Source organism: Cricetulus griseus, chromosome 4 (assembly GCF_003668045.3).
Source record: "Cricetulus griseus strain 17A/GY chromosome 4, alternate assembly CriGri-PICRH-1.0, whole genome shotgun sequence".
Classification (NCBI taxonomy): domain Eukaryota; kingdom Metazoa; phylum Chordata; class Mammalia; order Rodentia; family Cricetidae; genus Cricetulus; species Cricetulus griseus.
This window is the reverse complement of record NC_048597.1, coordinates 193,842,898-193,868,626: the sequence shown is the minus strand read 5'-3', so window position 1 is coordinate 193,868,626 and position 25,729 is coordinate 193,842,898. Positions and strand designations below refer to the sequence as shown.

General features: G+C 40.6%; 1 protein-coding gene across 1 annotated transcript in view; it reads left to right on the top strand.

Annotated features, from left to right (window-relative positions):
- The first annotated feature begins 6,713 nt into the window (after positions 1-6,713).
- Lca5 (lebercilin LCA5) overlaps positions 6,714-25,729 on the top strand; it is a 49,697-nt gene continuing 30,681 nt past the window's right edge. The window contains exons 1-2 of the mRNA XM_027411045.2: positions 6,714-6,848; positions 24,738-25,100. Of these exons, the coding sequence (XP_027266846.1) occupies positions 24,902-25,100 (199 nt within the window). The 5' untranslated portion in view covers positions 6,714-6,848; positions 24,738-24,901. The remainder of the gene's footprint in view (positions 6,849-24,737; positions 25,101-25,729) is intronic.

Below are 25,729 nucleotides of genomic sequence, written 5' to 3'. Positions count from 1 at the left end.
TTTGTGTTGGTGATTACTTCTTTGTTTCTTTGTTTTTCTCCTACCTTCCTTTCTTCTTTTTTTAAATTCTTTTTTTTGAGAGAGGGTTTCTCTGTGTAGCCGGAGCTATCTTAGAACTTGCTTTGTAGATCAGGCTGGCTTTAAACTCACAGAGATCCACTTGCCTCTGCTTCCTCAGTGCTGGGATTAAAGGTGTGCGCCACTGATGGGGATGTCTTCTGTACACGTTTCTCTTATTGGTTGACGAATAAGACACCGTGGCCAATAGGGCAGCAAGATTGCAGGTCTAGGAGATATGGAGGTTTCTGGGAAGTGTAGGCAGAGAGGAGTCGCCGTGTGATCCCGGGAAGAGAGGACTCTAGTCAGGCATTCTCCAGTAAGATAAGACCATGAAGAAATACATACATTAGTAGTTATGGTTGATAATGAAGACAGCTAGCCAATAAGAAGGCCTAGTCATTGGCTAACAGTTTCATAATTAATATTGGATCTGTGTGTTTATTTGGGGGCTCAAGGGTGGAGGACCCAGCCAGGACAAAGAACTTATCATAACATGCCACCAGTCTTCTGAAAGATGAGGCTTAGTTGTACAGACACTGCCTACGTTCTTCTTTTCCTAGGTTTGGTGATTTCTTTAATTATTAAAATTTGTAATTTGTTTGTCTCCTAGCTATAACTGCCTCTTTGGTGACATGTTTATGAACTTTGTATGGAAATGTAAACTCCAAGGAAAGGTGGGAAGGAGGGTGAAGAGAATACAGATGGATAAGCTAGCACTTTAATTTTGCTGATGACAGCCCCTTCTTGAATAACTTTTGAAGATGTTGCTTCTGAACTTGGAATTTCCCTGTGTGTCCTTTGGAAAGATTCCTGTCACCTCTCAAGTTTGGGGCTGTCACTTTTCCTCATTTAATCCCTTAGTGTGGCTCTATTTTATTTGTTTTTTTTTTTTTTCAGAATTTCCTCAACTTCACTCCATGCCTCTCACCATTAACATCCTTCAATCTTTTAAACATTTAATTAATTTACAGCTTCTTTAAAATTTCCCTGGAATTGTGGGAGGTAAAAGTCTAGGTCAGGACACGATGTATCAACACCCGGAATGCGTTCTTCCACATGGCCATTGCTTGGTTTGGGGCCTTTTGTGATGAGTTTGGTTCTTACCAGTTAGACTAATTTAGATCGTTTGAGGAATGAAGATCAGATCAGTTTGTCTGAGATGATGATGTAGTTCACTGGTAAACAGTTACTTAGGTACATGTATGAGAGAACTGAACGTGGCTTTTATAGTTTGTTTTCCGATGGAATCTTATTTCCCAAACTGCATTCCTATTGTTTTAATTAGCAAGATAAAAATTGCATGTGATGAGATTAAAAGGGAAATCGGTTAAATTTAGTAAGGCAGGCCAACAGTTAAAACAAAAGGAAAGGGGGAAAATTAAGTTGGTTTATTCCCAGATTTCACTCATCTGAACACTTTGGTTGGAAATCATCTGAGAAACAAATCGTGTATTGTTTTAAAGGGTAAAAGGCCAAATGACTGCAAGGGGGCTGCCTTTTCTTCCATGGGCCGCGGATGGGCAGGGCGGCTGATGCATCCATTCAGCATCACAGGCATGGGTCAGGCTCTGAGCGGAGCGGGATGCTGCGCCACAAAGAGCCGCAGCATTGAAGGATGGAGGAGGGAAACAAGCGTCACCTTCACCGCTCAGATGACTTGGCGGTTCAGGTGGGAGGCTTAAATCCAGGGAGACCCGCCGCGCCGGTCGCGACCTCCGCATTGTGTTTACTGTCCTTTCCACCACCACCTAAACCACAAGCAGAACCCGAGGGAGGCAGAGAGAAGGTAGATTAGACCGCTTACTCCGCAGGCAGCACTTTCGACAGGCGCTCCTTAATTTAATGCTCGGGCTTTTCCTGGAAATGTATATGATCTTAAACATTTAAAATTTAATTCTTAGAGCTTTTACTTAACTAGATTGCATATTATTGAAAATTAATCCTCAAAACAACCCTCTGCTTTAAGTAATGGCCTGTATCAGAGGAATCGGTCACCCACCCGACAATAGAAAATGGCATATAACAATTGGAAAAATTGCTTTTGCGCGGGGTAATAAGTTCTAATTCATGAACAGCACAGTTCTATTGGGCTTTGCTGTTTTATTTATTAATGTAAATTTTTGTTTCCTATCAAAGTGCAGTACGACCTTCCTCAGGTTGCTGCGGGAGTAGAAGGAGCCAACTCTGGGATCCCTGGATTTAGAGGTGTGCTGATAAGAGATAACTGCTGGTTCTGGGGAAAATTCTGATTTGTGGTCTTTTTGTTTTGTTTCTGTGGCATGAAATTCTTCACCGTGTCTGATCTGGAGCCAGTGCTACACCACATCTCTGCCAGTTCAGCAGTGCGCCTTGGGGAGCCAGGTGCTGCGCCCATCCTGGCTCTCACGTCCGCTGCAGGTAGATTTGAGCACCTCACCGGGGTGATGGTAGGGTTGGAGCTGTCCTTTGTTTGCACATTGCTTTGCTAAGTGATTGAGAGAATTCTTGAGGACCACCATATTGGGGAGATGCTGAATTGCTAGGGCCTGTACCTTTTCCCATTTCAGTTTTTTTGTTTTTTTTTTTTTTTTTTTTTTTTGGGTGGGGGACAAGGAAGGCCTCGTGAGTCGGGAGGGAAGGAAGGAGAGAAGGAGGAAGACAGACAGACAGAAAGACACGGAGAGAAAGAGATTGATTCCCATACCAAGCAGGCAGTCCTGATTCCAGATTTAGAATTCTGTACAAGATATTGTTTGAAGACAAAAGGCCTAATACAGAGGAACAGATAACATTAGAAACCATTTGAGTGGCTGAACTTATCTGTTCATTTTCATTTATAAAAATATGGCAATGCTATGAAACTATAAATGCAGATCAAACAGCAATGTACCAGCCCATGGACAGTGCTTTCCCATTCTTGATTAAATACTAATTCTGGCTGAAAGAGACAAGCATGTCTGAATGGAGTTGTATTCATATAACCAGAGACTTTTTAAAATGAGAAGGACCTTACATATGGTTTTTTTCCTCAAGAATTTTCAGATAATCTAGTTCATTAGAACTACCTTAGAAGATATGGGGGTCGGGAAGGTGGGAGGAAGAGAGAGAGAGAGAGAGAGAGAGAGAGAGAGAGAGAGAGAGAGAGAGAGACAGAGAGAGAGACAGAGAGAGAGACAGAGAAAGTGCAGAGAAGTTAATCCACATATACCCAGCAGGCTCTCCCTGCCACATGCCACACCATGCCCCTCACAGAAAGTAGTTCCTTGGTGGAAATCTGCTTTAAATATGACAACTGATACTGTCATTTGCTTCCCTAAAAAATAAAACAAAAACCTAACAAAACTGAAAAACAAGCAAACAAAAAGATACTAAACTTTAGTGTCAACTTTGTTATTGGTCCCACAGTTAGTAAGCGGCAAAGTCAGATTTGGAATTAGGGATGTAGGCTTCTAGTCCAGCATAGTTTTCCTTTTCAGAGGCCATCTTTCCGTGCCATTCTGGCCTCTGTGTAAACAGTCTAAACATGTGCTGACACGTGAGGCACTCTGACGGGCATGGACCGTGAATACTTCAATTATGTAGTTGTTCTCAATTGAGAGGTGTCAAAGGATCAAAAAAATTCAGTTCAATTTTCTGGTTGTTCAGACTGGAGAACTTAGAATTATGTGCTTTTCTTACATTTAAAAAAGAAGTCCACCAGATTAGTCTATAAAAAATATATGAGTGAAATTAACTTTTGATGTAGGCTTGATTTTTAAATTTAACACAGATGCAACCCCTCCACCTTCGCCCCTGCCTGACGCCAGTTGAAATAAACTACAAAAATGCAGATGCTATTAATGGTTCACCCCTTATCTGAAAGAAAGTTACTAGTGAATATCTAAGTGGTTCAGTTTCTTGTTTCCACTAGCACAGTAAATCACTCAAAAATGTCACCAAGTATTCAACAATCCATCCTCTATACAGTGTAATAATCAAGGGCCTTGAGTTCCACAAAGATGGACAATGATAATCAGATTGAACTTAGTTGTTCTTAGAAGAGTAGCCCAGGTCTAGGTCTTCAGCTGCCCTGAACCTTATCCTGAATTCATTTTTCCTTAAGCCATTCAGTTTCTTCAAAATACCTATTATAGATGTTCTTTAAAACTTAATGTTATATACCAACAACCTATTTACCCAGAAAAAAAAACTGATAAGTTTAAATAAGTGTGAACAACAAAGAGTTCCATTTTTGCCAAACTTTGTTACTTAACATAAATTTAGGTTAAAAACATAAAAATTTCAACAGTTCTATGGTTTTGTTTTTTTTTTTTTTAAAAAGATCCGGTCTTGCTATGTATGCAGCCAAGGGTGGAAGTTGAGATATTCCTGCCTGAGCCTCACAGATGTTGGGATTTTAGGTAACTGTCACACACACACAACTTTTTAAAAGAATGGTATTTAATGAACTACTTAAATCTAATAAGGTTGGAGCACTGTTGTAATTATAAGATTATGTACATGTATATGGATAGATGATATCTCCCCCTTTAAAACTGTGATCATTGCAACTTCTATACTGTTTGATGGCAGAATGAATGGCTAGTGAATGGTTTGCAAGTTCTAACAAATCCTTCCAGCTCTGTAGTAGTAGTTACCTTACAAGAAAAACTGGAATAATTCTATTAGAAAACATTTGTATGAACAGTTTACTATTATTCTTGGTGTCATTTCTGCAGAGCATTAAACATGGCAAAGTCCTGCAGAAAAATGGCCATTCGTTTGCCAACAGAGTCTGAAATCACTGCAGTTAACAGAGGGATCCCCATGAAACTAAATATACAACCCAGAGTGTCCAATGGTGAGAGGATTCATCTCCAAATACAACCTAGAAACAGCAAACCTGGATGCTGTTAAATAGTTTCAGTTCACAGAAATATTAACATGTGGTCTGTTAGCCTCATTTCCTCTTTTTCCTAGAAAGCTGTATCCTGTGTAGTACACAGTGAAGTGAAATGATATAACCAGAAAATTCCAGTCCTAACAAAATGGCAGATCAAAACCATGTCATACAGAAAGTTATCACACACTTGGGATAGCCCTTTAAAAAGTTAATTCAGTAAAACTGGCTTCTACTTTTGGCGTCTATAAATTCTCTTGGTCTTTTTTTTTTTTTTTTCCCAAGGCCAATAAAGCAAGTGTTGTCTTTAATAAGATAGGACCAATAACATTGCATGCCATAAATAAGAGCACTGAAAATGTTACACACAAGTAGATTTTTTTTTGTTTGGGGTATTTCTGAATTTTTACATACTTTTTGACTTACCAGTAATTCTAATTATCCTGTTATAGAAACACTCCAAAGATGCTAAATTTGAAATTTAATGTTATTGTGGTTCTATCCCAACCTCACCATGTTCTTACTACTCCTGAATCTATTTTCTGGAGTATAAATGATGGCTAACAATATCTAAGTCAAGCGCTGAAACAGAATAGGATGCTATAACCTAGGACATTGTGTGTGCTCAGTTAGTCTCGGTGCTAGCTTTCCCCGAGTGCAGAGGCAGTTGTCCAGGGAAATGGCATATTTCTCAACTTCTCCCCAGTATCCCTTCTTTGAAAGTAGTCCACCCATGATAGTTAAACTACTTTCTATTAACTCTGTCAATAGCAAGGATGAGCTATTTTGACAGAGAAGTACCAGATTTAACTAACTGATAAGTATTTCATTACAGTTTGAGGGAGTCCTCATTTTACTTTCACTAAAGGACAACTACTATCTCCTATGATACACTGTATATACAGAAAATTACATTTACAATATTTAGGCAGGTTAGTCTGTTACTTGAAGGAAAATATGTCAATGAAAGCTTTGAAATAGTGCACAAGCAGAAAAAGGAAGTGAGACATGAGAATGATGACCATTGATGGGCAAAGGATTAGAATATATTTGTGTTCAAGGATTCGATTCTCTGCACACGGAACTGGGTAGTCTTAAGCCATCTGGATGACAAGGCTCAGAGAGCTTCAAAGCCCCCGTGAAAAAGATTATTTTCCTTTTAGCTTTTTTGCCTACTGCAATTAATGCTGTTTAGTGCGCACTGTCAACTTGAAAAAGAAAAGTTGCCATCCAGCCGCCCTTAGCCCACTGGCATGCATTTCGGAATACTCCTTAAAAAAATTATGTGCAAATGTGTTCCGATTATCCGTTATCCCCAAATCCGCTCCAGAACCTAAAAAAATCACGCTCAAAACCACATTCACGATGTGTTCATGAAGGCCCAGACCCCAAAGCAGGAACATCATTAAAGTATCAAGTCCACACCCTTCTACAGATCAATTTCAGCGGAGCCCGGAAAGTACATTATGATTTCTTTATAATGAAACATAAATGTCTAAATGTCGGGACCCCTCGGGAAGATTGGCATCCTTTCTCGGGCCGCCCTGGGCTCCCGGCTTCGCGCAGCAACTGTCCTCGCCGACCTCAGTCCGGACTCAGCAGCCGACCAATGGCTGATTCATCTCACCCTGACATCCCGCCTTCCAGCGTTATGTTAAGCAATAGGAATGGCCGTTTGGAACCAGCAGCCAATGGGAACTGGGGGAGGCGGTCCTCCCGCGGTGCAAGCTGGGCCTCCGCTCCGTTGCCCGGGAGCCGAGGCCGCCGAGCCGCCGCCCACAGCCGCGGTCCCCTACAGCGAGTGAGTTCAAACTCCCGGCAGCCGCAGTGGGCAGCGTCCCGGTATTCCTCGCCTCGGGCCGCACTTGTGGATCGGGCTCGGGGATCAGGCGGGTGATCCCGGCAGGAGCGGGCAGCGCCGGCTTGGAGGGTAAGGGGCGGGCTGAAGCCAAGAGAAGAGGTCTGCGGCCGGGGGATGGACGCGATGGGGAGGGCGGGGAGGCTGATGAGGCACTGGGGCGGAGCAGGAGAAGTTAGTTAGGAGTGTTTGTTAGCCCCGAAAAGCAGGAGGAAAGTGCGGTGCAGCCAGATCCAGAGAGCAGGACGAAGTTACCAGAAAGAACCCTCTGCAGGCTGGTAGAGGTCCGGATGGGTGGGCGTGGAGCCTTTCAGAGGCGTGTTATTATTATTCTGTCATTAAAGGGGACTGGCACTTCGGCCCGGGCTGTGAATTACTTTTATATGTCCTCGAGGGATGGAATGAGACGAATAAAGGTAGTTAGCAAAACTTACCTGTTGACATAGTTGCCTTGGGGTGAGCACAGACGCTTTGCTTCACGTGGTGTGAACAAGGGGACAGTGTTTCTCAGTGTGAAGGGCTGGTCCAGTTCACCCGAATATAAACTCTTAGTCACTTCGTGGGCTTGAAAGCTAATGGCATCTATTGGCAACAAGTTACTAGCAGCAGGCAGTATTTCCTTCCCCCACCCCCCCGGGGGGGGGCGGTTCGGTGAATAGCAGATTTGTTGTGAGGATTCATTTTATGAAGGTATTTGTACCTATGCTTGGGTAAATTGGTGGGCGTGTGTTTGGAGGACGGTTTTATGAAAGTAGATTTTCTTTTAGAGTTAATTTTGTGTCTTTCCGGGTCATGGACCAGCCCCTGTCTGCTCATCTCCACCCCGAAGTTTGAGGGTCTAAGCTCATCGCCCAAGCAGAGTACGATTGACCACAAACATGTTTACACCCAACCTTGCATTCGTAATTAGATGTCTTTGGGATTAAAAGTCATCATTTAGTTCAGCAGTTAAGAGCACTGACTACTCTTCCAGAGGACCCAGGTTGGATTCCCAGCAGCCATATGACAAGTCACAACTCTCTGTAACTCCAGTTCCAAGGAATCCATTGCTGTCTCTGGCCTCTTTGGGTGCCGAGAATGCACATGGTGCACAGACATTCTCTCAGGCAAAACACTCATACACATATTAATACATAAATAAATGACAGACATCAAGGGAAAAGGTACATGGAGGTTACATTTTGCCCATGCTCATTAATCTGTATTCTTTCTATTCTCTTTCCACACTCCAGTTTTATCATGTACAATATTTCACTCTGTGATTGGTTGCATATTGGTTACTGTGTTTCTTCAAATGTAGGACAGGAAAGTCTAGTTTTCTTAGTCTTTGAGTTGATAAACTGTCTTTCAGACATCCCTTGAAACAGAGATGTTTCTGGAGCTGCATCTCTTTAACACCACAGAACTAATTCCCCAAGACTTGCTAGAAGACTCAAACAGTTCTTTTTTCTGTTGTCAACTCTGGAGGACACCCCTCTTCTGCTCACCACAACTTAATCTTCCTTTTTTTTTCATACCATCCTTTTCTTGGCCAACTCCGCCCTTCCTTTTGGCTTCCACCATCTATAACTTATTAGCACACCCCAAGTTGTACGTACATCTTTCCATCTCCTATGTAGGCAATTTCAGGTATTTCCACTCAGTTTAACCTGCCTGCAGGTACCCCTGACAAACCCCATGCAGATGTATGGTATCATTTGCATCCAGCTTTACAAATCAAAAACTTAGAAACTCATTCAGGTTCTCTTCTCACACTCTACATTTAATCTGTCATCAACTCTAATTTATTTGACTTGCTACATACCTCTGACATCAGTTTGAAGCCCCGTATCCCTAGTTATGCTACTACACCCCAAGCCTCCATTTCTTGAGTTGAGATGGACTTCTGTGTGCTTTAATCTTCCCGAGGACCCTTTGTTTCCATAAGAAATCTTCTTGTGATGGTGGCTTCCTCCTGATCCAGGCTCACTCATTATTACTTACTGATGCTCACAGCCAGCATACTCATTTCAAACCAGACTGTCCAATATTAATGTTATGTGAAGCATATTTACTTTTCAGTAAGCTTGCAAAAAATGTAAGCAGGTAAGGTTAATTTTAATATACGGTTAACTGAATAATCCAAAATACTGTTTTTACACATAACCAATATGGAAAGATTATTAAAGAGATATTTGTTTTTTTAGTTTCTCATGTGTGTACTAAAATTTGAAAAGCGCTTGTGCTATGTGTGTAAACATTTTTGGTTACCATACAATGAAAATGGCTTCCATTGCCCTGTCTGTTTTCCTCCTCACTTCCTTTAGACCATTCTCACCATATATAAATTTATACCTAGATTCCACAAGTGAGATAACACAGGTATTTGTCTTTCTGAGTCTGGTTTATTTACATTCCACTGAACAATCTTCAGTTCCATCAGTTTTTCCTCCAGTAGCATATTTGCAGATGAATACATTTCGTCATCTGCTGGTGGACGTCTAGGCTGAGCCATATCATGGCTGTTCTAAGTGGTCCAGCAGTAAACACAGAAGTCCCACATACATATTCTCACTGCCATGTATCTCAGTTCTGTTAATCTACATTTCACATGCTTAGAAACGATTTGCAATGTAAAGGTATGCTATGTTTTTGTTATTAGGCCCTAGCTGACTTGACTTAGGGACTAGGCTGCATTCTGGGTTCTGGAGTTAAGGTGTGACCACCATGCCCAGCCCTTGCTAAACTGTTATTTTTATAGGGGCTGCTTCTTCTATTGAAAGAAGCCCTTCTTCACCAGCTGCCTGCTTTTAGTAACTGAATTTGCCATTTCTCCTCCAGTCTTCCCCCCTATTCCCACCCTGATTGTGTTGTGGTTAACCTCTAGTAAGACCTGAAAGCAGAAACCGAGCATTGTCTCCCCTGGAAACCTCCCAGCTCCCTTCTGGCACTAATCTTGGCTCTCATTTCACCACCTCTACTTCCTTTTACCACCAGCATCTGTATTCTGTTGTATTATTTTTCCTCTTCTTGGCTCCCAGTTTGTTAATGTTAGGGAATGTGGTATCTTACTCATTTTCTTTTTATTTCTTACTATTCAACGTACAATGCTTGTCATTTGGTGGGTGTTGAACAAGTGTCTTATGGATGGCTGAAGGAACATTCTGTGGTGTTGTCATTTGACTAAACATTGGGAATACATACTATAGCTATGCTTTTATTTGACTTTTTTTTTTTCAAAGAAACTGATTGTGCCAGAGATGACAAGGCTAGCATTTTCTGTGGTCTGACTGAGCATATTAAAATCATAATTAAAAAAATGTAGTTTAAAAGTTCTTAGCATTTTAAAGTTTTATTTTAAACAAATATAGTTTGGTACTTTGTGCAAATAAAATTAGTTTTTTTTCCCTAGAAATATGCAGAAGCATGTAAACAGAGTGAGGAAACTATGGCTTTTCATTTTCTTTTTAATCTTTTACTGTTCTCTATGGAATTTGCAGATGTGGCTTGGAGGCAGCAATGTGGCTCTTTACCTTCACCTCTTCACCCATACTCTTTTCCTTCTTGAGAAGACAGAGCTCCTGAATTCCAAATGTTGCTCTTAGTTTCTTTTACTTTTCTTGTCCTATTGCTTGCCAGCAGCAAAGGTAACCAGGGAGCAATGTTTTATACACAGACACTCAGCACAGGCTTTTGTTGGGGAACTGACCCATGAGCCAGGTGATCACTGTGGTAATGTGTATATACAATGATCGCTGCAGATTGCAGCTCACTTTACCATCGCTGAGAGCCTGGCGATCAAGGAGGCATTCCAGCCCTGGAGGAGGTCTTGTCGTTTCCTGACCAGTTAGATATAACCTGTATTTGTTGGGGATTCTCGTTAAAGAAATTTAAGTTTTGATAAAAAATGGAATGTTTTGGAATTGGTAATTTCTTGGCATTGGTGCAGTAGTGCTCTTGGTCATTTTTAGGGAAGTAATTGTTCTTAAGAGATTGGATTAGCAACACACACACACACACACACACACACACACACACACACACACACACACACACAGCTTTTAGCTAGTTAACTTTTTATCTAATGAAATACATAAACCACTCCATCCCCCCCCCATGACAGGAGAAACAGATAAAACACCTGACAACTGATTCATTCCTGTTCACAATGAACAGGAAAGCTACACATCATTTTTTCTTTCTTTAATGGACAATAGTTTTTCATACAGTATATTCTGATTATTTTCTCCCCAACCCCCTTCGCCATCCTCTCCTCCCATCCAAACCCACACCCGTTTTTTCTCTTATAAAACAAATGAGCATCCAATGGTAAAGATAGAACAACATGAAACAAATGAGAATAGGGCAAAACAAACAGAAAGAAAAGAGTCATAGAAGAAGCACCAGAAACACATGCATCTCTACACATGTAGATGCAGAGACATACACATTCACACACAGGAATCCCATAAAAACACAAAACTGGAGGAAAACATAAAACATATGCAAAAGGCCCGCAAGGTAAATAAGTAAAACCCCAAAGCCCTGATAAAGCATTATGAGACAGACAGAGGAACTCCAAAGAGTTTGTTTGTTTGTTTTCCTGTTGGTCATCTATTGCTGGGCAGCCAAGGGATCAAAGCCATTGTCAGCTTCCCTAGTAAGTTGTTGACCAGCCTGGGCTTACCCAAGACCCTGTCTCCAAACCAAAAATATTAGTCAAGTACAAATTATAGATATAAATGCAAGTGAACTTTACTTTGTCTAAAGCCTATTGTCTATTAGATTTCTCAGTTATTTAAAATAAACCCATACAAATTTCTGACAGTAAATAGAAGAGTATTTCCAGTGCTTATGGGCCTATACAGACAGTAAAAAACAGACCAAGAGAATAGAGTGACTGGGCTCACTGTAATAGAATTCAGCCCAAAGCGTTTTTCAGAAGATGGCCTTTGTGCTGAGACCAGGGTGAGGAAGCCACTGTTTGGGAGTTCTAGGTGGAGAATGTAGTGAGTATAAGGTTTGGCAGGTGGGGAGCACAGAAGGCCATTTAGCCTGGGGGAGAGATGAGGGGGGGGCGCATGACAAGGCTGGGGCAGGAAGCAGAGTGCTAAGTCTTGGACAGATTTGACTTTAATCTAATGGTCTTAGGAAGTCACTGAAGTGGATTGAGCAGGGAAGCCCTGCTGTATAATCTCTACTCCTAGGTGCTATTTCTGGCTACTGCATGAAGAATTAGCTGTGGGAATGAAGGTAGGCAGCCAGCAGTGAGTACAGCAACCCAGATTGGAGAGGATGGTGACTCAGACTGGGGCAGTAGCAAGACAGATGGAAGAAGCAGGTAGATTACAACACACTGTTTGGAGGCTAAACTGTCAGACTTTGTAGATGACTTAGCGATGGGATGAGAGAACAATGCAGGATGATCTTAAATTTGTAAATTGAGTCATTTAATAGAGAAAAGTCTCCTTAACGAGGTCAGGAAAATAGGAAAGAGTCAGGGGTGGGATGGAGACATTTTAGTAATTTTGAACAGGTGAATTTGGAATGACCAGTACAATAGGAAGAGGGGATATATGAGTCTGAAAGTTGGACTTAGAGATGTCCTAAGAGGGCAGTAAAGATAAAGGGGAGGAAGCCAATGTGGCTGGTATATTGGGTGTTTAAACATTTGGGCATCAGGTAGAAAAGAGAATGCTTTTGGAAGGAAAGCGGTAATACTGTGAGGTCAAGTAGTAGTGGGATAGGAATTGGCTGTTGGAAGATGATGGCTATTTGTCCTAGTTGGGGTTACTATTGCTGTGAAGAGACACCACGACCACGGCAACTCTTACAAAGAAAGCATTTAATTGTGGTGGCTTGCTTATAGTGCAGAGGTTCAGTCCGTTACCATCATGGTGGGGAACATGGTGACCCGCAGGCAGGCATGTTGCTGGAGAAATAGCTGAGTGTCCTACATCTTGCAGACAACAGGAAGTCCACTGACTGTCACACTGAGTGAAGCTTGAGGAAAAGACCCCAAAGCCCGCCCGCACAGTGGTACACTTCCTCCAAGCAGACTAATCTACTCTAACAAGGCCACATCTCCGGATAGTGCCACTTCCTTTTGAGCCATTTTTCTTTCAAACCTCCACACTATTATTGGTGATCATGATAAAAGCTTGGAAAAAATGCGACTAGTGTAAGATTCAAAGCAAACAGTTGGGAGCAGAAATAATATTCCAGATTATAGATGGCTCTCCAGCATCTTCCAATTGGAAACTGGAGCTGTAGGTGCAGTAGGACGTGGAGTCAGGCATCCACTCCCTCCCTACTGGGCTTCTCCAGTAGGGGGCGCAGTTGCAGGAGTGCAATCGTGGGCACCAAGAAAGTTTAAAAAAGAAGCCAGGTGAAATGTTTAGCTTTCACACTGGGCAGAAATGTGACTTCAGGATTACCAGGACTGGGAGGGTGGAATGTGGGATGGATACGGGTGGGGTGGGCTTATGAAAGAATGAAACCTAGATAACTGCCAGAATGCCAATTTTACACAGGAGGGAGTTTTATTGTTCATAGAGGTTGAAATATTTTTAATAAGAGAATGACCACAACAAATGACTCCCAGGCAACACTGAAAGCTAAAAGCCAGAGGAGCAGTGTTCCAAGAGTTCTAGAGAAAATCAGAACCTTTGAAAGTGTCAAGTGTGAGGACAGAAAAGGACTTCGAGCTTCCCTCCCTAAATGCACATAGAGCATTCCCTCTCTAACTATACACAGAGCACCCTCTCCGTAAACTTTACATAGAGCTCCAGACATAGAGCTTCCCCTCCTCAACTGTACAGCCCCCTAAGGACGTGGACCAGTAAATGATTATGGAAACTAATAAAGATGGCCCCGTAACTAGAAGATCTGGCACAGACTCTGATGATGCCATAAGAACAACAGTGTATCAGGTTTAGAAAGTGACTGGGTTATGTTAGGGTAGGAAACTCAAGAATAATTTCAGAAGCAGAATGAAGTGGATTCAGGCTATTGATAGCATAAAAGCTGGTGTTTGTTACAGTAACAAGCATGCTTTTTTTAAAACTCTCAGCCAGAAAAGGCCAATTAGATATTCTAAAATAAAAGGCTGTGAAATTAGCACATAGCTGAATGTTGTGGCCATCTTAAATTAAGAGTGAGTTAAATCCTCATAGTTTAAAGATAGTAATTCAGGAAATAGTACACAGTAGCCCCCACTCCCACTCCACCCTTGTCCTTTGGGAATATGTTCTTCAGCTCCCATCTGATAACTGAAATTGAGGATGGTGTAAAACTTTGTATTATGTATTATCTATGTTTTTGCCTAGTTTATATGCCTAGGATAAAGTATACCTTATGAGCTAGGCATTAGGATTAGCAATATTAACTAAAACGATTACAAAACACTGTAATAAGATTATGTAAATGTAGTCTTTTTCTTGAAATACCTTGTACGGTAAGTTTTAGTCTATAAGGGTCTTTTTTTCCTTTATTAACTTTCAGGCTGGAGAGATAGCTGACAGTTAAGAACACTGGCTGCTCTTGCAAAGGACCAGTTCCAAATTCCCCGCACCCACATAGCAGCCCAGACTGCCTGTAACTCCAGTTCCCTCATACCTAGGCACATAAAATAAAATTAAATAATTAAAAAAAAGAACTTTCAACTTTTCCACCTAACAGCAGATTGGCATCTTTTTATGTATCCAGAGTACAGTAGCACTGTTACTGAGCTTTTGGGCCTTGCTAAATAAAGTACAGGTTGCCTAAATTTAAGCATCGTGGCTCACTGGAGCTGACCTGATAACCAAGGTGGCTATTACATGAGGCATGGCCAGGTAGAATATGCAGTGTGGATACTCTGGGTAGACAGGTGATTCACATTCCAAACTGGACAGAGTGGAAGCACACGAGACGTTATTGCAATGCTATGAATAGTGTGTAGTTTAGAAGTTTTGTGTTGCTTATTTCTGGAATCTTCCATTTAATAATTTTGGACCCTGTTGGCCATGGATGAAGGGAAACTAAGAATAAAAGTGTAAACATTCTAAATACTTGTGGGAGTGGAAGTTGGATAAATAGGGTATAGGATGTTCGTGTGGTTTAACTATAAGTACTTTGGAGGCAGAAAGAGTGCTGTTTTGTATATTCTTCCTCTTTGCCAAGAACAGACCGCTGACACCTTGATGGTCTAGATGGTATGCAGATAAAAACCGAGTGCATCTTTATCTTACATAATCAACTTTAACAATATTAGCATTCAAATGGAATGTACTTAATTATGTGATAGTTACTGAACTATCCCATTTACTCCTCAAAACAGTTCTCTAGTACTTGCTATTAATAGTCTCACTCTATGGATAGCAGAGGGGACAAATCAGGCTGGTATTTATTTTTGGTGTATGTAAATGCGTGTGTACATGTAAGGACTAGAGGTTGACATGGTATTTTGCTCTTTACTTTGTTGGAGAAACTGGAGCTCCCCAGTTTGGCTATACTGGCTGCCCAAGAGGCCTCAGGGATCCTCCTGTCTCTGCATCTCCAGTGTTGGGATGTCAGAATGGTCCAAGAATGGAGCTGTGAGAGAATTCTAAGAGAACAAGACAAGAGTCTTGTGACCTCAGTTTCTTCAAAACATGGAATTGTTCCTGGAATGTGTTTTTGTGCTCCTTCCAGGTATAGCAGATAGTGAGTTTACTTCAGATTATCCATTACGATTTGTTGTTAGTTGTTTATGTGTTTTTGTGGAGAAATGTTTTGCCACGTGCAGCTTGTCCTTGTGACTGTACACTTAGTTGATTCTTCCTAACCCTCAGAGTATAAATTGTCTGATGCTCTGAATAAAACTGGCTATTGAATGAGACTTTGGTTGCCTCATTTTAGCCAATTTGAGAGGTAAACACTGGAATAACTGACATGTGCCACTGCAGCCAGCTTTTTAAATGTGAGCCAGAGTCCAGACTCAGGTTGCCATACTTGCATGGCAAGCCCTTTTTTTTCACTGAGTCCTCTCTCCAGATTTAATCTGTGGTTTGTTTTTCTAAGTAGTACTTTGCCAAAACTGTTGATTTCAGATCCATTAATGAATTTTTCACAGCCTGAGATTGGCAGACATTAATACATCAGATTAAGATCAAAGTATTAAGTCTTCATTGGAGAGATAGCCCAGTGGTAGAGTATGTACTTAGCATGTGCAAGGCCTTGAATTGAACCCCAAGGTTCTCTCTTCCTGTCTCTCCCTATACATTCAGAAAAGCAGTGGTAGCAGGATAATGAAAATGTTTTTTTCTTCAACACCTCATTCATATAGTTGCCAACTCTTGGTGACCTCTCATCTCCATCCTTCTCTGGGATATTTTGAAGCAAATCTCAGACATGACAATGGTTAATTTTATTTTGAAGTATTTGAACAAATATCTCTAAAAGATGAATATTCATAACAAGTACAAACTGCACAATTGCCACAGTAATTCCTCAACATTTAATGCCCAGCTGTGTTTAAGTTTGCTCAGTCATCCTATGGTCTCTTACAGAAGTTGTTTGAGTTACAATAGAGATGGCATGTACAGGTGGTTGTTTCTTTAGACTCGATAGACAGGCAACCTCTTCAGCATAGTATTTCTCCTTGCAGTTTTTTTTTGTGCAGGTGTTTTATTGTACAGCCTACATTTTCTGTAGGTTGCATTATATTTGGAGGCTTGACCAGATTCAAATTTAACACTGGGGACAGGAAGACAGACTACATCAGAATTGTGTCCTCCCGGGAGGTGCATGTCTGCATGTTTCTTTCCTGTGGTATTCCCACCATTAATGATAATTGCTAAAGTGACACTCTTCTAATCTTGTGTTTTAACATTTCCTTTTCCCATATTTGCTAAAAAAATGATTCTATAATGAAGTGTTTTATCTCTTGTTAATTTGAGGTACAGCTTTGGCAGCATAGACAAGGTACATGCCTGGTACCCCCTTGGAGTATGTTGCAAAGGTCATGAATTTGTGGGCTTAATTATATTTCGTGTTTTAAAATCCCTTGCTTATGTAATCCTCATAAACAAGGATTGTTTACACTTGTTCAGTCTTTGACCACTAAGAGCTTCTTCAAGTTGGCACATAAGTCCTTTTCAGAGTCTCTCAGCATCATCTCACGGCCTCTTTGCTTTCTAAAATAACCAAACCTCTGAATTCTTCAGTTCATCTTTCCTTCAGACATGGTATCAGTAATCTGCATGCCTCTACCTTCAGACATGGTATCAGTAATCTTCATGCCTCTACCTTCAGACATGGTATCAGACATCCTATAAGGAAGTGATATTTAGATACAATGTGCTGGCCTAGTTTGTTTCTAGGATTTCTCAGTAGACATATATATAAAATCCTTTTTTATTCCTTTGAAAAAATTAAAATACAAAAGTCACCATACATTCATATTGATGCTTCTGACTCAAATTTTGGGTTTAAGAATGTTAGAGCTCAGCTGATTGGTAGTGGCACACACCTTTAATCCCAGCAGAGGCAGGCAGATCTCTGAGTTCAAGGCCAGCCTGATCAACAGAGTGAGTTCCAGGACAGGCTACACAGAGAAATCCTGTCTCAAAGAAGAGGAAGAGGAAGAGGAAGAAGAAGAAGAAGAAGAAGAAGAAGAAGAAGAAGAAGAAGAAGAAGAAGAAGAAGAATGAAAAGAAAAAGAAAGAAAAGGATGTTAGAGTTCATATAAGCAGATTTTTGTTTTTTTTTTCCATATTAAATATTCTAGTGCCCAAGTAGTGCAACAGCTGCCCACTTGCTTTGTCTGGTGCACATGTATTAGTCTGAGAATAAGGTACCTACAGAGATTACCTAAAGTAGCCTTTAACATTTTGTCATTTGGTTTTGTGGTGTGTGTGTGTGTGTGTGTGTGTGTGTGTGTGTGTGTGTGTGTAATAATCAGAGGACAGCTTCAGGTGTCAGTCCTTGCCTTCCACCCTGAAAGTTGTGTTTTAAAGTAATTTGAACTGGTTACTTTATGTTTTTGTCACCAACTCAATATTAGTTGCCTCATTTGTTTAATTTCTCCTGGTTTATAGCAACTGCTTAAAAAACAAAACAAAACCCTAAATTCCCCCAAATTAGAGTTTCTGAAGTCAAGTCTGTAAACAGTTAGGTACAATAGCGGTTAGTGTCCACTCCTGATCGTGAATTCTGTTCTCTCCATTCCCTACTAGCTATTTTTCAGTAAGAGAACAAACACAGGTTGCTTTTAAAATTTAAATTCATTAAAACTAAATAGGCATTTTCTCTTCAGTCGCACCAGTGACATTTTAAGGGCTGTTACTCAAATCATCATTGACCTCATAGAACACAGACTGTAGAACTATCACGATTGAGAGTTCTACTGCACAGCCCTACCCTCAGAGAATGCATTTCTTTAAACATTTTATTTATCCTTGTACTTTTTTTTAAAGTATAAGTTTATATTTTTTTTCTGTCATGTCACAAAATACCCAAAGCTGAGTACTTACAAAGAAGAAAGGTTTATTTAGCTTTTACTTTAGAGACTGGAAGCCCAAGATTGGGCAGCTGCAGTTCTTTGGTCTACGGTGAGGACCTCATGGTAGATGATGGAAACCCTCCATGATGGTGAGCACATGGTGAGATAAGAAGCCGTAGGGGTTCAGGGGTCAGACCTGATCCATGGGCTCCACCTGAATATACTGACTCTGTTTTCTATGTTAGAGAAGCTCTGGACCACTGAGCTGTATCCCACCTCTTTGTTTTACTTTGAGAATGAGCTTTGCCCAGTTGCCCAGGCTGCTCCTCAACTCCTCCTGCCTCATTCCTTCTGGTAGCTAGGATTACAGGTGCGTGGAATCATTCATGGACTAGGCTTGGTTTTGTATATAAAAACCACGTCATCTCACTGTGGGAGACCAGGGTTAATTCCTTCAAGGGTAATACTCTCGTGACCTAATTACCTTATATAAATCTTGTTCTCTCAAAGACACCATCAACCTGAGCACAGCCCTTCCAGAGACAAAGCCTCCAAACTCTCTATCCCTGCTGCATACTTCCTACAACTTTAAAGGCATGCTGTTATCTGTGGGTGCTTTGCTATGCACCCCACGGCTTACATATGCTGCTCAGGCTAAGCCAGTGATGAGCTTCTGAGCGATGCCCTGACTCTGTCCTTTTCTTAGTATATCCTGGAGGTTTTCCCAGACTATAGAGAAATTACAGAGAGTCAAGAACATCCTCATTACTTCAGTAGCTTACAATCTGTTAGAAGGCCAGCTCCTGCCTAGTGGCATTCTGGTCATTGTAGTTTATCATAGTGCCATGAGTACTAGTAACTGCTTTGTGCATACATCTTTTTATGTATTAGGAAACACTTTCCTATTAATAGTAACTTCATTAATAAGGCCCTGTCTTCCAAATATGGAGAGAGGAATTATTCTCATCCTACACACACAATGTAGAGAGAGAGAGAGAGAGAGAGAGAGAGAGAGAGAGAGAGAGAGAGAGAGAGATTATGAATCATCTATAATGCAGTTGCTCCAGCCAGCAATGTTTGGGTGCTGATTCATCTCTTGCTTTTCAGATTGTTTTGAGTTCTTGAGTTTGGATGGGAAGAATGTTCAATATTTCCACATGTTTTCAATGGATGTGTGCATTTGAGATCTGTGATATGAACTAGGTGGAGGTTTCTTTACCATAATAAGTGTAAATATTTCCTTGAACCCCAATTTTTTTATGTTCCCAAAGATGTATATGGTATTGACTTTTCAGTCCTTTTCATAATCTGTGATAAACTAGAATGCTTCCAGTTTAAAAAATTTCATTGTAAGCTGGGAATGGTGGCACACACCTTTAATCTAACACTTGGGAGCCTGGGCAGCAGAGGCCGAGGTCAGTGGGATCTCTTAGTTTGAGAACATCCTGGCCAGCCAAGGTTACAGTGAGACCCTGTCTCAAAAACCAAAACAAACACCTCCTCAACCAAAAGGCTGCATGTGTAATATTACATGAAACATTTTTACTTTTCCTCATATTTAGATTTTTTTGGGGGACCCATAATTGGAATTATTAAATTAAATATCAAAAGCATAGACAAGATGGGCATGATGTCTTTTGCCTGTAATCTCAGGAGCTGAGGTCAAGGCAGGAGGCTTGTCATGAGTTCAAGGCCATCCTTGGTTAGAAACCTTTCTCAAAAATCCAAAGTCAATTAATTTCTAGAAACCATAAATAAAATAAAAATATCTTGTCAAAATTTTCCTCTCAGAATCTCCTGATGGTAGCTCTGGCCACATTGTTACTATTTTGAAGCATCTTTGGTAAAATAATAGTTTAAATATGTATAGACATATAGATATAGTCTGTCTGGGAGTATGATCATCTGATTTTCTCATTTAATTTTTTACCTCAATTTTTAATGGGTGCTTGTGTACTAAGGATGATTTTTTCCATCAGATATGTTTTAAACTTTAAACACACTTTTGTTTTATATTTTTAAAGTCAATCTTAGTTATTTGTTTTGTTTTTGTTCTTGTTTTTTAAGACAGGGTTTCTCTGTGTAGCCCTGGCTATCCTGGAACTCACTCTGCATACCAGGCTGGTATTGAACTCAGAGATCCACCTGCTTCTGCCTCCCAAGGCCTGGGATTCATCGTATGTGCCAGTACCACCAGGCTAGATATATTTCTTTTTTTTTCAACTTTTTTTATTTGAATTAGAAACAGGATTTATTTACATGACAATCCCAGTTCCCTCTCCCATCCATCCTCCCCTACCACCACCACCCCCAACTAAAACCCTACCTATCACATGTCCTTTCTGCTCCCCCTGGATGATGAGGCCTTCCATAGAGTGTCATCAGGGTCTATTGTATTCTTTGGGATAGGGCCTAGGCCCACTCCCACATGTGTTGGCTCAGGGAGTATTCCTCTATGTGGAATGGGCTCCCAAAGTCCACACCTATGCTAGGGATAAGTACTGGAGGTCCCGTAGATTTCCGAGGTTTCCTCACAGAAACCCATGTTCCTGGGGTCTGGATCAGTCCCAAGAGTTCCCCGATGTTCAGTTCAACTGTTACTGTGGTTTTCACCAGCCTGGTCTGGACCCCTCTGCTTTTCACTCGTCCTTCTCTGAATCTGGGTTTCCGTTCAGTTTGATGATTAGTTGTGGGTGTCTGCTTCTACTTCCACCAGCTGCTGGATGAAGGCTATAGGATGGCGTATAAGTCAGTCATCAATCTCATTATCAGGAGAGGGCATTTAAGGTAGCCTCTCCTCTGTTGCTTAGATTATTAGCTGGTGTCATCTTTGTAGATCTCCAGACATTTCCCTAGTGCCTGATTTCTCTGTAAACCAAAAATGTCTCCCTCTATTATGATATCTCCATTCTTGTTATCTTCTATTCATCCCCTGACTCAACCTTTCTGCTCCCTCATGTCCTCTGCATCCCTCCTCTTCTCCCCTTCTCATTCTCCTAGCTCCCTCCCCCTCTTCCCGTGCTCCCACTTTGCTCAGCATATCTTGACCCTTTCCCCTTCTCCAGGGGACCATGTATGTCTCTCTTAGGGTCCTCCTTGTTTATTAGCTTCTTTGGCAGTGTGGATTGTAGGCTGGTAATCCTTACTCTATGTCTAAAATCCACATATGAGTGAGTACATACCATGTTTGTCTTTTTGCAATTGAGTTACGTTGCTCAGAATGGTTTCTTCTAGTTCCATCCATTTTCCTTCAAATTTCAAGATTCCATTGTTTTTTTTTTTTTTCTGCTAAGTAGTACTCCATTGTGTAAATGTACCATATTTTCTCTATCTATTCTTCAGTTGAGGGGCATCTAGGCTGCTTCCAGTTTCTGGCTATTACAAATAGTGCTGCTATGAACATCATTGAACAGATATCCTTGTTGTATGAATGTGCTTCTTTTGGGTATATACCTAAGAGTGGAATTGCTGGATCTTGTGGTAGACTGATTCCCATTTTCTTGAGGAGTCGCCATACTGGTTTCCAAAGTGACTGTACAAGTTGGCACTCCCATCAGCAGTGGAGAAGTGTTCCCCTTTCTCCACATCCTCTCCAGCATAAACTGTCATTGGTGTTTTTGATTTTGGCCATTCTGACAGGAGTAAGATGGTATCTCAGAGTTGTTTTGATTTGCATTTCCCTGATGGCTAAGGATGTTGAACACTTTCTTATGTGTCTTTCAGCCATTTTGATTCCTCTATTGATAACTGTCTAATTAGTTCTGTACCCCACTTTTTAATTGGATTGTTTGGTGTTTTGGAGACTAGCTTCTTGAGTTCTTTGTATATTTTGGAGATCAGCCCTCTATCAGATATGGGGTTGGTGAATATCTTTTCCCAGTCTGTGGGCTGCCATTTTGTCTCGCTGACTGTGTCCTTTGCCTTACAGAAGCTTCTCAGTTTCAGGAGGTCCCATTTATTAATTCTTGACCTCAGTGTCTTTGCTACTGGTGTAATGTTCAGGAAGCGGTCTCCTGTACCAATTAATTCAAGGGTATTTCCCACTTTGTCTTCTAATAGGTTTAGTGTAGCTGGATTTATGTTGAGCTCTTTGATCCATTTTGACTTAAGTTTTGTGCAAGGCGATAGGCTTGGGTCTAGATGCAATCTTCTACATGTCTGCAACCAGTTATGCCAGCACCATTTGTTGAACATGTTCTCCTTGTTCCATCGTATAAATTTGGATTGTTAATCAAAAATCAGGTGTTCATAGGTGTGTGAGTTAATATCAGGGTTTGCAACTCTATTCCATTGGTCTACCTGTCTATTTTTGTGCCAATACCAAGCTGTTTTCAGGTCTATAGCTCTCTGATAGAGCTTGAAGTCAGGGATGGTGATGCCTCCAGAAGTTCCTCTATTGTACAGAGTTGTTTTGGCTATCCTGGGTCTTTTGTTTCTCCATATAAAGTTGAGAATTGTTCTTTCAAGGTCTGTGAAGAATTGTGTTGGGATTTTGATGGAGATTGCATTGAATCTGTAGATTGCTTTTGGCAAGATTGCCATTTTTACTATGTTGATCCTACTTGTTCAAGAGCATGGGAGATCTTTCCATTTTCTGGTATCTTCTTTAATTTCTTTCTTTAGAGACTCAAAATTCTTATGGTACAGGTCTTTCATGTTTTTGGTTAGTGTTACCCAAAGGTATTTTATGTTGTTTGTGGCGATTGTAAAGGGTGATGTTTCTCTGATTTCTTATTCCACCAATATGTCATTGTAGGGCTACAGATTTTTTTGAGTTAATCTTTTATCCTGAAAGTGTTTATCAGTAGGAGTTCCTGGTAGAGTTGTTCGGGTCACTAATGTAGACTACCATATTGTCTACAAATAGTGAGAGTTTGACTTCTTCCTTTCCAATTTGTATTCCCTTGATCTCCTTTTGTTGTCTTATTGCTCTAGCTAGAACTTCAAGGACAATATTGAAGAGGTATGGAGAGAGTGGACAGCCTTGTTACTATAAATCTTTCCACTAAAAGCTGTCTGAGCCCCACTGCCACATGTGAGCTTTACGCCAGCTGCCCGCCCAAGTTAGGCCCAAATGAATACACAGACTTGTATTAGTTACAATGCTGCTTGGCCAATGACTAGGATTCTCATCTGTTATCTCAGTCTCAATTATCATACATCTATATATTTTATAAGACTTATCTTATCGGACGCCTTATTGGCGTCCCTCCTAGCTGGTGGATCACATCGTGTCGTTGGAGCAGGAGCCGAGGGAAAAAGAGGGCCCTTCCTGTTTCTCTTTCGCTTAAATATGAGTCTCCTTGCTATGTCACTTCCTGTCTGGATCAGCACTTCTCTACTACATTTCCCAGAATCCTCTTTGACTCCTAGTTCCATCTAACTTGCTGTCTCATTGGCCAAACAGTATTTTATTCAAAAATCAATAAGATAAACATATACAGTAGTACATTCCCCATCACAGCCTTGTCTTGTTCCTGATTTTAGAGGAATTGGATTGAGTTTCTCTCCATTTAATTTGATGTTGGCTGGTGGCTTGCTGTATATTGCTTTTATTATGTTGAGGTATGTTCCTGTTATCCCTGATTTCTCCTAGACCTTTATCATGAAGGGGTGTTGAATTTTGTCAAAGGCTTTTTCAGCATCTAGTGAGATGATCATGTGGTTTTTTTTCCTCAGTCTGTTTATGTGGTGGATTACATTGATGGATTTTCATATGTTGAACCATCCTTGCATCCCTGGGATGAAGCCTACTTGATCATGGTGGATGATTTCTCTGATGTGTTCTTGGATTCGATTTGCCAGTATTTTATTGAGAATTTTTGCATCAATGTTCATGAGGGATATTGGTCTGTAGTTCTCTTTCTTAGTTGTGTCTTTGTGTGGCTTAGGTATCAAGGTTATTGTAGCCTCATAAAAAGAGTTTAGCAATGTCCCTTCTGTTTCTATTGTGTGGAACAATTTGAGGAGTATTGGTATTAGCTCTTCTTTGAATTTCTGGTAGAATTCTGCAGTGAAACCATCTGGCCCCGGGCATTTTTTTGTTTGGGAGTTTTTTGATGACTGCTTCTATTTTCTTAGAGGTTATAGGTCTGTTTCTGTTTAAGTTGCTTATCTGTTCTTGATTCAATTTTCGTAAGTGATAACTGTCCAGAAGTAGATATTTTTTTTCTTGTTTTTCTTATTAGGGCTTTTTTTTTTTTTTTTTTTTTTTTAGCACACCTACATAGGAAAATGCAGCAATTTGACTATTATGTCTTATAAATTTTCAGGATTGTGTTTATAATTCTCAGGATTTAAGGAAAATCAAAATTAGTTGACCTTATTCAAAAGGAATGTTATTTTCTAGGTCATGACAGAATGTGTCTTATTGAAAAAATGTAAGTTAATTTATAAAAACATAAATGTTAGCCTCTTCCTTATCTTGGAATGCTGTCAAGTATTTTTGCCTTTAGTTGCTCTCATTTTGATTATTTTATGACCCTTTGATGAGTCTGCTTTTTCTTTCCTCAATGTAGGAAATAAATTATCTTGTGTTTACTAATGCGGACTACAGACATATTGTGAAGCAAACAAACTGCACATAAATAAATGCTACCAGGATACTAAGACTACAAAAACACTTTTCCAGTATTTTCATGAATCTGTAAAATTATGTGACTAGAGGTCATTTTTCCAAACAATGGGGGAAAGAGCCAGAAGTACAGATGCTGATCAAGAAAGAAAATCAGGCAAACACCATTCCTCTCACTATTCGTCTGACTTTGGGTCCACGCCACAGTCTTCTGTCTATTCATCACCCGTCCATCAGCCTAAATGTCCAAGTACTAAGGAGAAGAATCCCAAAAGACACTTGTCAGGCCACCAGGTGTATCACCAAGGTAAGTGTCTATTGTAGAAGATCCCAGGCACCCAGACCCTAGGGACAGCGAGGCTAAAACCCATGTGAACGAAGCTTTTCTTCTAGGGTGTATGTTACTCTGTGTGTGGAATGGGCTGATTTTCACTTCAGATAGGCTTTGTTTCCATAAATGAGGTGTTGCTTATATGTATACATTACTATATCTTACCATTTTTATGTTCAAAGTCACACAGAGGAGAGCACTAGAAGGCTGCTCCTTTTCTCTCTTCCTAAGGAGATGTCTTTCTTGTGATCTCAGAGGCACTTACTGTAAAGGCAAAACCTGTAAAGCAATTGCACTTTTTCTATCACTGTTTTGGAAAGGAACTAAAAGCAGTGATCTGAACTGGTCATGGTTCCTTGGTAGCACTGTTGACAGCACTGGTGGTTGGTGCAATGGTCACTGAAAACATGCGGCTTAACCTGGGGATGGGCTCAGGGCTCCAGATTATCATCCAACTTGTTTGCCATTCACTGATTCGAAGAAGACTAGATTGTTATTAAACAGTTTTTGTTATTAGAATGTTACTATTTGGGAGCATGCATAGCTGTGTACTGTTATATAAATCCCCTCATTTTAATAAATCTATGGGTCAGGAAAAATCCCAT